This window comes from Hyla sarda, chromosome 1 (assembly GCF_029499605.1).
Source record: "Hyla sarda isolate aHylSar1 chromosome 1, aHylSar1.hap1, whole genome shotgun sequence".
Lineage (NCBI taxonomy): Eukaryota > Metazoa > Chordata > Amphibia > Anura > Hylidae > Hyla > Hyla sarda.
The window spans coordinates 382,818,749-382,834,236 of record NC_079189.1 but is presented as its reverse complement, the minus strand read 5'-3'; the positions used below and the strand labels follow the sequence as shown (position 1 = coordinate 382,834,236).

At 43.8% G+C, this 15,488-nt stretch overlaps 1 protein-coding gene across 3 annotated transcripts in view; it reads left to right on the top strand.

The window, feature by feature from the left end:
• The window catches only part of FANCC (FA complementation group C), a 428,253-nt gene that overhangs the window by 265,739 nt on the left and 147,026 nt on the right, over window positions 1-15,488 (top strand). For 2 of the 3 annotated variants that reach the window (XM_056524736.1, XM_056524721.1), the window contains exon 5: window positions 10,672-10,782. The exons of the other annotated variant lie outside the window; for it this stretch is intronic. In XM_056524736.1, the coding sequence (XP_056380711.1) occupies window positions 10,672-10,782 (111 nt within the window). The remainder of the gene's footprint in view (window positions 1-10,671; window positions 10,783-15,488) is intronic. 3 annotated transcript variants of the gene reach the window in all.

Below are 15,488 nucleotides of genomic sequence, written 5' to 3'. Positions count from 1 at the left end.
GTTTTATTATGCCATTTGTCCCGATTTCAGAAATGCCCCCCGCTTAGGCCATATTTGGTTGCTTGGCCGTGTAGTGGGACCCAGAAGGAGAGGAGCACCATTTGGCTTTCAGGACATCATTTTAGGATAGGAAAGGATTGTAGGCCGCACCTCATGCCTACATAGGATTTTAGCTTCCAGAACCTTCCAGAACCCCCACAAGTGACCCCATTTTGGAAAGTACACCCCATAAAGTATTCACTTAGACCAAAAGTAATTACTTTGAATCATTTTTGTGAGACTGTTATGCATACAAAGGCAGTGGTAAAATTGAAATTGGCTTTTTTTCACAAGAGCCTCATTTGTGTTACATATCTTTTTTTACATTGTATGTGAAAAGAAGGAAATGCACCCCAATTTATATTACGCCGAAGAAGCAGAAATGTTGCAAAGTTGAAAAAGTTCACAGGATGAAAGCACAGCTACAGGGCTATATATATATTTTTGTTTACGGACTGGTCGTACAACGTCTCATTAGCAGAATCAATTCCTATATAAGGAACAACATAATAGATCCTGCCCGGCAAGGTAGGAACCACAATTTGTGCAAAACAACCATTCCCTTACAGAACTTTGATGCTGTGTCAAGTACCATCTACTGTCTATTACAGCGAAGGATCACTAATTCCCAGTATTCTGCCCAAATCACCAGGCGATTCTATGGGGAAAAAAAAGGACAGCTTCATATGGTATGACATAGTCATAATAACTAGAAATTAAAAATGTGTATATATTTAATCATATGATTTAGTTCAAAATGTTAAAAAATACAATTTTAGTTGAATTCTTTTATATATGATTTTTTTACTTTAGTGTATACATGAAGAAAGAAATACCTCTTTCAGTTATCGGGGAAGGGGGGGCGGGGTTTCCTCACGGAATACATGTAGAGGGATAATTAGAAGGTTCTTTAGTAGATTTGTGAGGCTTTACCTCATGATATACATGTAGAGGCAGCGGTGTGGAAATTTAATAAAAAACTACTTGTCCACGGGACTAAAACAGAGCAAAATCTACTTGTCCCGCCTGGACCAATTTTCTCTTTTACACTCTCATTTTTTCCTCCTCGCCCTATAATAGCCATAACTACCTACTATGATATCTTAAAATTTTTTAATAACATTCTCCGAATTTGGTGGTTTTCTTTTCTACACCATTTACCTTGTGGTTGAGAAAGCATGTTGTTTTGATACTTTAGGCCGGCCTGAGTACAGCAATACCAGATTTGTATCCGTCATGTTTTACAATTTAAAAAAAAATTCTGAACTTTTTCGAATTTTTTTACTTGGCATTTTTTGACCCCTGTAGCTTTTTTATTTTTATTTTATTTTTTCACATACCAGGCTGTATGAGGGTAATTTTTTTTTGCGCCATAATCAGTTTTTTGTATCAGTACCATTTTGGTATTGATCTGACTTTTTTATCGCTTTTTAACTTTTTTCTGGGATATTATAAAAATTGCAATTCTGTAGTTTGGTATTTTCTTTACATTTACGTCATTTACCGCACGGGATACATAATGTTACATTTTAATAGTCTGTACAATTACGTACTCAGCGATACTTAATATGCTTATTTTTATTATGTTTACATGTTTATATATAGGAAAAGGGGGTGATTTGAACTTTTAACATGGAAGGGGTTAATGTGTGTCTTTTAAATTTTTATTAAAACTTTTTTTTTTTAACTTTTAGGAGGAATCATTAGATTCCTCATACAGATCAATAGAGTTCTATTGAACTTCATTGATCTGTGTTCTCTGCAATTCATTGATACAACCTAGTCCTTCCAGCCTGTATCAATGACAGAGCCACAGACACCAGGGAAGCAGAGGTAAGCCCTCCGGCTACCTCTATAGTGGATCGCCCCCCTGCAATCGTGCTGCAGGGGGGGGGTGGCGATCCACCCCCACTAGCCCACCAGGGAGCATTAACATGTCCCTTTAGACGCCGCTGTCAGCTTTGACAGCGGCGATCTAAAGGGTTAATAGCCAGCCGCGGCGATCGCCGCATGCTTGTTATTAGTGGCTGACCCCAGGTACTGAAAACAGCCAGGGGCTGCAGAGTACGAAGCGGGCAGGAGTTGGGAGCCCGCTCCATATAGACTGATGAGCACCGCTGCCCAAAGCAGGGCCAAGGGCCGGAAAAAGTCACCTGCCCGGCGGCCAAAACTGCATGTCCCGGGCGTCGGGAGATAGGAATTCCACATCCCTGAGAAGGATAATGAGAAAGTTATTTTGTAGATTTGTGAGTTTTTATCTCACAGTATACATGTAGAGGGATAGTGACATTCTTTTAGATATATCTGGGGGGGGGGTTACCTCATGGTATACAGGTAGAGGGATAATGAGAAGATTCTTTTGTAGATTTGTGAGGCTTTACCTCATGGTATACATGTAGAGGGATAATGAGAAGGTTTTTATGTGGATTTGTGAGAGTTTACCTCACGGTATACATGTAGAGGGATAATGAGTAATTGAAGAGGGAATAAAAGGGGGAAAAGAGATAAAGGGGATGTAAGGAGATATAAAGGTATAACCAGAAAAAAATTAATAATCCAGAGATGTATGGAACAACTTAAAACACTCCTTTATGCAGAGAGGGGGTTTATCCGGGCATGTTTCACACTGATGGCTTGTTTCCCTCCGTCTCTCATTCTTAGTACACACCCGGCATCTTTTAAGGGATCACATCTTTTGGGGAGTAGGGGCGATTTCAGATGGGAAATGTTGCCCTGGGACAATACGGGCAGCGTGACTTGACGAAGGCCTCGCATCCATCCCCCCCCCCCCGGCCCTGACCTTGTAACAATAAGTTTTTGATTATTTTTTCTTGGAAGACAAGGTAGGTATCAGTGTTCCCTGCTTTCTTTGCAATAATAAAATAATTACACATGCCCACTTGTATAAGATAAATCGTCCGTCCGTCCACCCCCCCCCCCCCCACCATTCCCCCATGTGTTTATCGTAATCTTGTATGCAGGAGGGTTTGCAAATGTGTGAATTTGTCTGACTTACAGGTATATCTACACAGGTATCGGGATGTATGGTAGACAAGATGCAGACGTCCCTCTTGTCCCTAAATTTTATGAACAGTAATCCCTCACTGCAGAGGCCCCTGGTTTCCCGACACCTCAGTTTCTGTTGGATTAAGGTTTTTTTGTTCCTCCTTATGGTGCCACAGGTGATTGTTTGTCTGCATGCAAGAAGGAGGGGCACACTTGTATACAAGTTATCCGGTATAAGTTATCGGCTATTCTTCCACCCCCCCCCCCCGCAGTAGCCACAGCAGATCAATGATTTAAAGCAGGCTCTTTAAATCAATGAACTGCAGCAGCATTTGCGGGGCCAAAGACCGCCGCCGCCACCCGCTACTCTCCCCCTGCCTGTCCTGGGGTCCTCCCTAGTCCAACCACCACCGCCGCTGCCCCATTGCCTCCCCCAGCACCGGTTTTATAATTACCTGTTCCCGGGGTCCGCGCTACTTCTGGCTCCAGCGCCGTCCTGGCGGCATTGAGGACGTCAATCGTCATTGCGCAGCGCACAGCAATAGCGCAGGACGTCGCAGGAGCCAGAAGTACCGCGGACCCCGGGACAGGTAATTATAAAACTGGGGATGGGGGAGGCAATGGGGCAGCGGCGGCAGCGGTCTCGGGATGGGGGGGGGGGAATTGGGCGGGGCATTATCGGCAAGGTAATTGCCGATACCGATAATGTAAAAATCGTGAATATCGGCCGATAATATCGGCCAGACAGATAATCGATCGATCTCTAGTGTACACTGAAAATTTTGTATTAAAGTAATTGATCAGGGGCTGAATGTTATAAAGGCGGTCAAAATTATGGTCACCTCTTGAGGGGCATTGCGCATTATCGCTAAAATGTAGGAAGCACAAAATTGCCTCAAACCGCCTACGAGGCATTATATCCCAATATAGTGTCATATAATATATCTCCATATTAAGGATATTAGGATCCCTATATTAATAAGACGGCCCCAAAATTTCTGCATTTCAGCCTCATCAACTGGGTGCCACGCATTTGATTTGGCATAGTGCGAGGTGGGATTTTGACTAATGAACTGTGTAGCATGCAAGTTCGTTTGAAATATAATTAGGTCTAGGAGCTTCGCATTAAAAAAATATATAAAAAAAAATCAAGCTCACCAAACCCCCTCTCCACATCTGAAATACATTTAGGAATCTGAGGTGAGTACGCTTCTGTGGGAAGCCAGTCACGGATGATGGCGGCAGGGACAGGTGATCTTCCCCTGCGCCGTTCCTCCCACTCCTCATCACTACTTGAGCTGGATGAAGAAACTACAAATTCCTCTGTCTCACTCGCACTTTCAGTGTCCGAGCAGAGCATGGCGTGTAGTGCCGTTCTGACATGTTCTTCTAGTATCTAAAATCTAAACAATATATATATAATTTTTTCTTTTATTATATCTTTTTTTTTTCTTTTTAATTAAAATCTAAATCTAAAATTAGCTAATTATTACCGCCACCGCTCCCCCCACCGCCGCACTGCGACCACCCCGCCACACTGGACGGCCCCCTCGACCCACCGCACCGCGACCGACCCGCCGCACCGCACCGGCCCCATTGCCTCCCCCATCCCCGGTTTTATATTTACCTGTTCCCGAGGTCCACTCTACATCTGGCTCCGGTGGCGTCCTCCTGAGCTGTCACTGTGCGCACTGACGGTGACATCACGTCACGCACGTCACTCGTCATTGCGCACAGCGTAACGCAGGACGCAGCAGGAGCTAGAAGTAGCGTGTGCCCCGGTAACAGGTAATTATAAAACCGGGGATGGGGGAGGCAATGGGGCCGGGGCGGTGCGGTGGGGGGTGCGACACGGTGCGGTGCGGCGGGTCGGGGGGGCGGTCCCGGTGTGGTGCGGCGGGTCGGGGCGGTTGCGGTGCGGTGGGGGTGTTGCGGGGGGGCGGGGCATTATCGACATATCGGCAAGGTAATTGCCGATACCGATAATGCCCAAAATCGTGATTATCGGCCGATAATATCGGCCGTACTGATAATCGGTCGAAGCCTAGTAGGGACAAGGACTATTCATAAATATTCAGAATATTGGGCAGACTAGATGGGTCATATGGCTTTTATCTGCCAACACATTCTATGTTTCTATGAACGAAAATGTTCATTCTTTGGCGGAATCCTCTCTCAAATGCATTGCCGTCTATTGAGGCAGCACATTTCCGAGCGGTCCTAGCACTAGCCGGCTTTGCCAACACTCACTCCAGAAGGAATCTTCGCACAAAATAACTCAGTTGTGTAAATTAGCTCTTTAAGGGTCTATCACACGTACAGTATTCTGCGCCGATTTGATGCGCAGGATTTTCTGCTGAAGATGTCAATGTAAACTGAATGACTGAACACAGCTTGAAATCCTGCGCACCAAATCTGCGCAGAATACTGTACGTGTGAATAGACCCTAATGGAAAATTATGCTTCATCCTTATGGAAATTGGCCCAGATTTATTAAATTGCGTGAGGGAAAATATAGAGTGATTTTCCCACAGCAGCAAATCACACCTCAGCTTTCACTTTACCAGAGCTCGTTAGCTGAGCTGTGATTGGTTGCTGTGGGAAAATCACTCTATTTTTTTTCTCTCACACAGTTTGATAAATCTGGGTCATTGTGTTAATATGTATTCCCAGTACTCATTAGTCTTACATTTTCCTAAGATTGACATAATGTAATAAGATTGCCTATTCTTTTTCTTAAAATAATGTAATTTGCAGATACAAATGCAATGTAGTCTTGATGTAATATAGGCCACAAGTTTTATGCTTACCTAAATCTTTTAGAAATATGATGATTTGTTGCTCATATTCTTATAAATAATTTTAGGACCCTAGGACCATGTTCTCTATAATTTTGCCTTATAGCAACAGCTCTGTGGCTGATGTTTCCCTGGTGGTCAGAAGGTTGGTTTTCTCACATGCCAGACTTGCTGGAAAAGCAGTCTTTTCTTTTATTGTGTCTTCTGATTTCTGTGGGTAGAAATGTGGGTAGGTCTTGCGGGAGATTAAAGTTTGTTTTAGTCGTGGGTGGCATGCAATTTATGTAGCTTATTAAAAAAAATTTATGCTGGGTAACATATGTAAATACACACATATTTACACGGGGAGGGGTAAGGCCATGGAAAAAAGAGCCCTCCAACTACAACAGTAGTTGTACTACCTTTTCCTTATTCACTGTAAATATTAGAGTACCTGTTGCCAAATAAAACTTTTAATATAGTGTTCCTTGTGTAATTAGCAGACACTTTCCCATTCACTTTTAAAATTATCAACATAAATATGTTTAAAATATAATAGAAAATAGGGCCACTAGGTGGCTCTGTTCTGTTCCCTGCAGCAATTAATACAGTGAGTTTCATCTCCTCCCGGCCTGGCAGGAGACCAAACTCGGTAAGTGCTTCTCTCCTTTGAGGTTGATTCACAGAGCCTCACTGAAAGCTGCAAAGAGCCTCATTGAAAGCTGCAAAGAGCCTCATTGAAAGCTGCAAAGAGCCACACTGAAACATGCATAGAGCCTCACTGAAACATGCACAGAACCTGAGGTCTTCTATTCATTACTGCTCTGCAGGGGCGGAAGTGGTCCCCCAGCAGGCTTCAGTGATGTCATGCCTGCTGGGAAACTCCCACTTTCTCCTGCTGGGAGATTGCACAATGTGAGCAAGAAGAACGGTAAGATACAGAGCTTTTTAAAGATCTGAATTATTAACCGCTTAATGACGCAGGACTTAAATGTACGTCCTGGTGAGCTGGTACTTAACGCACCAGGACGTACATTTACGTCCAAAGCATAACCGCGAGCCTCAGAGCCATGGCCGGATCATGCGCGACAGGACCCGCCGGTAATGGCAGACATCCGCGAACCCGCGGATGTCCGCCATTAACCCCTCAGATGCCGTGATCAATACAGATCACGGCATCTGAAGCATCGCGGTCACTAAAATGGATGATCGGATCGCTGCCGCAGCGATCTGATCATCCAGCACGGCAGACGGAGGTCCCCTCACCTGCCTCCGCTGCCTTCCCGGCATCTTCTGCTCTGATCTGCCTTCCCGCAGACCAGAGCAGAAGATGACCGATAACACTGATCAGTGCTATGTCCTATACATAGCACTGAACAGTATTAGCAATCGAATGATTGCTATAAATAGTCCCCTATGGGGACTATTAAAGTGTAAAGATAAAAGTAAAAAAAGTTAAACATAAAGTAAAAAAAAGTGAAAAACCCCCTCCCCCAATAAAAATGTAAATTGTCCCATTTTCCCTATTTCACCCCCAAAATGTGTAAAAAATATATATTTTATATACATATTTGGTATCTTTAATATCTGAACTATTAAAATAAAATGTTAATGATACCGTACGGTAAACAGCGTGAACGTAAAAAAAAAAAGTCCAAAATAGCTGCTTTTTTATAACGTTTTATTCCCAAAAAATGTTATAAAAAATGGATTAAAAGTTTTCTATAAGCACATATGGTATCAATAAAAAGTACAGATCACGGCACAAAAAATGAGCCTTCATACCGCCACTTATACAGAAAATTGAAAAAGTTATAGGTCTTCAAAATAGGGGGATTTTAAACATACTAATTTGGTTAAAAAGTTTGCGATTGTTTTTTAAGCGCAACAGTAATAGAAAAGTATGTTATCACGGGTATCATTTTAATCGTATTGACCCAAAGTATAAAGAACACATGTCATTTTTACCGTAAATTGTACGAAACCTTCCAAAATTAGCTAAATTGCAGTTTTCTTTTTCATTTCCCCACACAAATAGTATTTGTTTGGTTGCTCCATACATTTTATGGTAAAGTGAGTGAGTGGCATTACAACGACAACTGGTCACGCAAAAAACAAGCCCTCATACTAGTCTGTGGATGAAAATATAAAAGAGTTAGGATTTTTTGAAGGCTAGGAGCAGTGGCATGGGGGGGGGGGGGGGGCGGACCGCCCCGGGTGCCACTCTCAAGGGGGGTGCCAGGGGTGGACTGACCCGCCACCGCCGCTGCTGAGGTCCGGGACACTCGTTCCAGATCCCCAGCAGACAGCGCTACATTCTCCTGTATGCGCGATACACACACATACAGGAGAAGGCGTCCCCTCTGTGTGAGCCGCATCTGCAGCTACACAGATGAGGTTGCTCTGCATTTACCTATAGGGGAGAAGGGGGGGTGCTCTGCATTTACCTATAGGGGAGGGGGGTGCTCTGCATATACCTATAGGGAAGAGGGGGAGAGGGGGGGTGCTCTGCATATACCTAGGGCTGGGCGGTATGACCATATATGTGTATCACGGTATTTTTTTAACTTACGGCGGTTCCACGGTATATAACGGTATCCCCCCCACCCCCCCAAAATCATGTTACCCGCCAGCGCTTTTCTGACTCCCCCCCCCCCCCCCCGCCCCTATCATGTGACCCACGCGCGGTGTTCGGCTTCCCCCCCCCCCCCCCCAAAATCATGTGCCGTTGGCTGTCCGGGCATGCTGGGAGTTGTAGTTTTGCAACAACTGGAGGTCCGCAGGTTGGAGACCACTGGCGTACAGAGAGTTCCATTGCCGACTGTCCGGGCATGCTGGGAGTTGTAGTTTTGCAACATCTGGAGGTCTGCAGGTTGGAGACCACTGGCGTACAGTATAGAGTTCCAGCGCCCGGCGGCCCCCAACAAAGAGGAGGAGGGCAGTGCTTGACATATGTGAGTTGTACCAAGCTGGGCTGATCATTAATTGGGGGGAGCAGAACAGTGCTGGCGGGTAGCATAGGATTAGTTCCCCGATGTGGGGACAGCGCTGTGCTAGGCTGATAATACATTCCCGAGGGGGAGGGGCCCAACCGGTATTGCGAGATGGGGGAAAATTCATATTGTGCAGCCAAAAAAATTTGGTATTCGGTATGAACCGGTATACCGCCCAGCCCTAGATATACCTATGGGAAAAAGGGGAGGGGGGGGTGTAGCTCTGCATATACCTATGGGGAAGAGGGGGTGGGGGGTTTAGCTCTGCATTTACCTATGGGAAAGAGGGGGGGTGTAGCTCTGCATATACCTATGGGGAAGAGGGGGTGTGGGGTTTAGCTCTGCATATACCTCTGGGAAAGAGGGGGGGTGTAACTCTGCATATACCTATGGGAAAGGGGGGTGTAGCGTAGCTCTGAATATAGCTATGGTAAAGAAGGGGGGTGTAACTCTGCATATACCTATGGGAAAGAGGGGGGGATGTAACTCTGCATATACCTATGGGAAAATTGTTTTCCCCCTGTAAGTAGGACCGTCCCATAGGTATTTTTACCCCTGTATATAAGATGGGGGGGGGGGGGCCCCATCGATAGTTTTCCCCCAATATATAGAACCCCCTTGTAGGTCGTTTGCACCATGTATGTAGAACTACTTGTAGGTAGTTTCCCCTCTGGGCTCCCCTGTAGGTAGCTTGCTCCCTGTATGTAGGATCCCACTGTAGGTAGTTTTCCATTGTGTGTAGGGCCCCACTGTACGTAGTTCCCACTCGGTATATAGCACCCCCCTGTAGGCAGTTTGACCCTTGTATATTGGTCCCCCAAATAGGTAGTCCCATCCCCCTGTGGGTAGGCCCCCTGTAAGTAGTTCTCAGCACAGTTACTTTTCCCCATGTAGATAAGTTTACCTATTGGTACCCCCTGCTTGTGAGTAGGGCCTGTATATAGGTCCTATAGGTAGTTTCCCCCTTTATAGGTAGTCCCCCCCCCTGTATATTGATTCTATGTTTCCCCCCCTGTAGGTAGTTTGCCCCCCTTTATATAGGACCCCCATAGGTAGTTTGTCCCCTGTATATAGGACCCCCTATAGGTAGTTTAGCCCCTGTGTATTGGTCCCCTTATAGGTAGTTCCACTCCCCTATGGGTAGGACCCCTGTAGGTAGTAGTTTTCCCTATAAGTAGTTTTTTCCCTAGATAAGTTCTAGTCAAGACCACCCCCCCCCCTTGTCCCCTTGTTGGTGAGACCTGTATATAGGTCCAATAGGTAGTCCCCCCCCCCCCCCCTCTATTGGAAGTGAGGTCATATAGATAGTTCCCTCCCGGATATCGGTCCTATTGGTAGTTCCCCTTGTATATAGATCCTATAGGTAGTCCCCCTCCCTCCTTGTAAGTAGTTGCCTCCTGTAGATGTGTCCTTCACGCTTGAGTGACCTGTCTCTCCCTATATGCTGCTAGGAAAAGACGCATCACTCAATCCAACAGGACCTGCCCTAAGGAGTAATTGCGAGGCATTTTTAAACTGATTGGGGGAGATTTATCAAGACCTGTGGAGAGGCAAAGTTGCCCAGTTGCCCATAGCAGCCAATCAGATCGCTTCCTTTATTCTTAACAAGGCCTGTGAAAATGAAAGAAGCGATCTGATTGGTTCCTATGGGCAACTGGGCAACTTTGGTCTCCACAGGTTTTGATAATTCTCCCCCATTATGCCCAGGTTCCCGTCAAATTCAAGGACCCTCTTAATTTAGAAAATAAAATCCAGTATTTTGGTTTAGGCCATATTACCCAACCCTGCTTACAAGTCAATATATGAAGTATGCTGTACCTTTGTAAATAATAGTTTATTTCTGTTTCCACCCTCAGAGACTTTTTTGTCACCTCTTTTCTTCATCTGAAAACGGAAGAGAAGACACTCACATTTTTACTCAACTAGATTGTACAGCTGTTGTGTACTATGAAAAGCTTTTAAAAAATGTAAGTATTTTTTAATTTACAATGAAGAACAAGCATGATTCTTTTAATTTTAATACTTCGAATGCCTTTTTTTTTGTTTTAGTATATTATCAGTAGTGATTATTTTTCAGTATTGATAATTGGTGCCTTCATCACACATCAAAATTTTTTATTGGCAGACTCACATCATTGCTCATCAGTCATTTTAGATCATCAGCAAAAGTATGAATGGTTTCCTAATGTCAGATTTTAATCAGATATCCTTTTTATCTTATCAGGGTGAGACTTTTTATGATCATTCTCATTATCATATCTTGCCACAATTTAACCATGTTAACCCACTCTTATATTAAAGGTGTACACCACTGCTAGACATCTTATCCCCTATACAAAGGAAAGGGGATGAGATGTTGAATCCCAGGGGTCCCGCTGCTGCCCCCCCCCCCCCCATGATCTCCAGCGTTGTAAACAAATGCCGGGTTCCTGCAGCAGTGGTCGTGATGTCACTGCCACACCCCTCGTGATGTCACGCCATGCCCCCTCCGGCTAAGAGCGTTCTGAACAAAATGTTCAGAATGCTGGAGCACCGGAGTTCCCCTTTAATTCTGAATCCTGCCAGATAGACCAGGTTTGCACTGCAGTTTTCTTTACATTTAACCCCTTCAGGACGGGGCCATTTTTGGCCTTAAGGTTCAAGGCCCCCTTTTCAACTCTGACCTGTTCCACTTTTTGTTGTGATAACTTCGGTACACTTTTACTTATCCAAGTGATTCTGAGATTTTTTCAATGACTTATTGTACTTGATGTTAGTGGTAAATTTTGGTTGATCTGCATTTTTGTGTGAAAAACCTTACAATTCCGCAGTAAGTTAGCATTTTTCTGAATTCCAGATTCCCTACTTATAACAAACCCATTCCCCCACCCTCTCATCATTCCCCCACTGTCTTATTCTTCCCCCATTGTCTTATCATTACCCCCCCCCCCCCCCCCCCTCCATCTCATCATGCCCCCTTCTCATCATGTCGCCCGGTCTCGGCATCCCCTCGCCCTGCCTCAACATCTCCCTTCTCCCCTTGCTTTCTTATTGTTTTTTTAAAATCTTCCTTAGCTAGCCGTGCTCCGGCAGGCCAGGTGAGTTGGCGGGTCATGCGGGCTGCACGGTCAGTGAAGCAGGAGAGTGACGTCATCTGCCGACTCCACTGCACAGCATCAGGGGTGTCTCTTTTCATTCAATGCTACTGCCGCTGGTCACTATTCTAACATGGCCGCGGCAGGGCTGCTTACCAAGCAGCCGGCGCTGCGGCCACTGACCAGCGGCGGCTGCAGGGAATGATGAGTGATGTCCTTGATGCTGTGCAGCGGAGACGGCAGAGGACGTCACTCTCCTGCTTCACTGACCGCGCAGCCTGCAAGACCCGTCACCTGACCTGGCCTGCTGGAGCGTGGCTAGGTAAGGAAGAAAAGAAAAAAACAATAAAAAGCAGGGGAAAAAGAGAGGCTAGGAAAATAAAAAAAATTTAAAGCAGAGCGGGGAGAAGTCTGAACCCGCAGGAGCCGCCACCTGTCACTGATTTAAAGTGGCCGCGGGGGCTGCTAATCCTCAACTAGTAGCCGCTGCTGCGGCCACTTTACATCAGTGACCAGAAGATTTATCAGCGTATAACACGCAGGCAGGGTTTTTGCCTTGAGTTTAAGTTTTAAAAGTGCGTGTTATGCGCCAATAAATATGTTCAATATGTTTACTTTATGTTGGCATCATCCGTTAATTGTCCATTTATTTATAGGACATTATGGGGCTTAGAAATTTGGCAGGAGTCTCATGTTTCAATATTTTAGAGCAAATTTCTAAATCATAAATCTTTAGGGACTTGTTCAGTTCTGAAGTGTATTTGAGGGGCCTGAATGTTAGAACCCCCTATAAATCACCCCATTATAATAACTACACCCTTTAAAGTAATCAAAAGGACATTTTAGTTGTTTGAAGAGTACCTGTCACCAAATAAACTGTTCTAAACTAACTCAGGCTATGTTCCCTAACTACTCCCAACACCCCTCCCACCATTTAAAAAAAATTCAGAGCTTTAAAAAGATCTTTATGTTACCATTCTTCTTGCTCACATAGAGCAATTTCCCAGCAGGAGAAAGTGGGCGTTTCCCAACACTGCTGGGGGACCACTTCCGCCCTCACATGGTTGCAGTGCTGTGATGAATAGAATACCTTAGGCTCTCTGCATGTTTCAGTCTGTGTTGCTATCAGTGAGGCTTTCTTCAGCTTTCATTCTGTGCAGCTTTCTGTGAGAATTTGTGGAGCTTTCACTTTCTTTGCAGCTGTCAATCAAGCTCAGTACAGAGAAGCACTTCCTGAGTTTGGACTCCTGCTAGGCCGGGAAGAGACCAAACTCACTGTATTAATTGTGGCCGGGAACAGAACAGAGCCACCTAGTGGCCATTTTTTATATTACATTTTAAACATATTTATGTTGATAATTTTAAAAGCGAGTGAATGGGAAAGTTCTTCTAATTACACAAGGAATACTATAATAAAAGTTTTATTTGGTGACAGGTACTCTTAAAAGAAATAAAAGCAAATTGGCATTCAAAAATTTCAATTTTTCTTGCAGATTTGCCATTTTGCACCATTTCTTCTTTAACACAGCAAGTGCTGACAAAGAAATGCAACTCCATATTTATTTCCCTAATTCTGACGTATTTAGAAATATCACATATGTGGCCCTAAAGCGCTATATGACTCACAAACAGGCCTCGGACATAACAGAGCACTCTTTGGATTTTGGGTCATTTATTTAGGATATTTTGTAGGCATGATATCGAGATGCAGAGGCTTTGGGGTCCAAAAATATTTTTGTAAGACAAATTAATATTTTCATTGGTACCATTTTGGGATACATGTGGCACTTTGATCACTTTTTATTACATTTTTTACGAAGCGGTAGGAATAAAAAAATCAGTTCTGCCATTGTTTTTTTATTTCGTTTTTTTACTGCTATTCTCCATTCAATATCAGTAAAGTTATCTTTATTCTGCTGTTCAGTACCATTATGGTGATACCTACCTTTTTTTACATTACCATCACTTTTTTATTTCTTTACCAATGGAGCTGTGTGAGGGCTTGTTTTTTGCTGAATATGTTGCGATTTTAAATAGTACTCTCTATGAGACGTTTGACATTTTTATCACTTAATTTTTACTGAGGCAAGATTACCAAAAAGCAGTAATTTTGGCATGTTTATGTATTATGTTTTTTTTTTAATGGCGTTTACTGTATTAATGTAATCTTACTCTGCAAGTCGATACAATTATGGGGATACCTCATTTGTATATTTATTTATATTTATTGTTATTTACTTAACATTTATTTCTTTATATTTTACCTAATTTTCACAATTGATCAGCAAGATCAGCTTCCGTAGCCAGGTAACCATAGGTCAATCAGAAGTCTCTAGTTGCCATGGCTACCATAGGGTCCCCGCTATGGCATCATGGGTCCTATTTGAGAACAGAGGGAACTCCTTCCCTCTGTCACCTCGATCGATGTTGCGATCACACTGACCACAACAATGAAGTCATTAAATGACTATTGTGATTTCAAAAAGCTTTTGCTGTCCATATAGATATATTGAAAGTTTTGATCGGTTTGAGACTCTGAGGGAGATTTACCATTGCCTTCCTTACATTTTATTGGCGCAAAAATAATACAAATTCATACTAACTTTGCCTTGCCTTAGAAAAATGACATCGTACAGTTGAAATGATTTTTCATTTGTGCAAAATATATCAAAGTCTATCATATCCCATATATATGTCATCATACCTTCTATTCATCCCTTTATACACACACACTTTTTCAGTTTCTCCAGCTTTCATTATCATCTCTATACGTTTCCTATTTCTGCACACAAATACACATTCTTTAGGGCTGGTGGAACCCCTACCCCTTTCCTTTCAGCAACTCTAAACTGCAGCTCTGTGACCTTTGCTTCTCCCTGTCTCATGCAACTGCCCACAGGCCCTCCTTGTTCCATTCAAAGTGGTACCTATTTGTGAGACCTCCAGCTGCTAAGAACCCCTTCTCAACCTCTCCTTTCCTTAGGAGATATCTCTAAAACATTAGAGTTCAATTAACAGACACATTTAAATGTAGTTCTGCCTTTTTAACTAGGTCCAGTATTAGAAAGTGACGATCTACTCCCTCTCTTCATCTACATTAGCTAGCATAACATTAATTCAAGGACACATGAAGACATGACATGACACATATACCACATATACAATCAGTTACAATGGGACAGATCCCAGGAATATTTCAAAGAGTACCGTGTACACTTTGTCCTAGACACGCATTTAGTGTCTACTTATGACAGTATAACCAGCGTCCAACGCCAAATTCCACTGATATAATCATCAGTTTACTCCGCTATAGCATTCCCCGTTTATGACCCAGTCCCTCACGCTAAGATCCTGCGTATCCACTCGCTCACATTTCATACACACTCGGGTAGCAGATGGGTGAGTTACCTGCCTCTAGTTGGTCACAAGCCAGTCAACTTAAGGCACCAAGATAAACCAAAAGGGGAGACAGTGGTACTGTGGCTAGGTACATGAAGGTGTTCTACCGTACTACCGGAGATGATCCACTGCCCTCTGTTCCATCTCTTTTGGTCCAAAATGATGCCCTCTATCTTGCGCGACTTGCTTATGATCCAAAA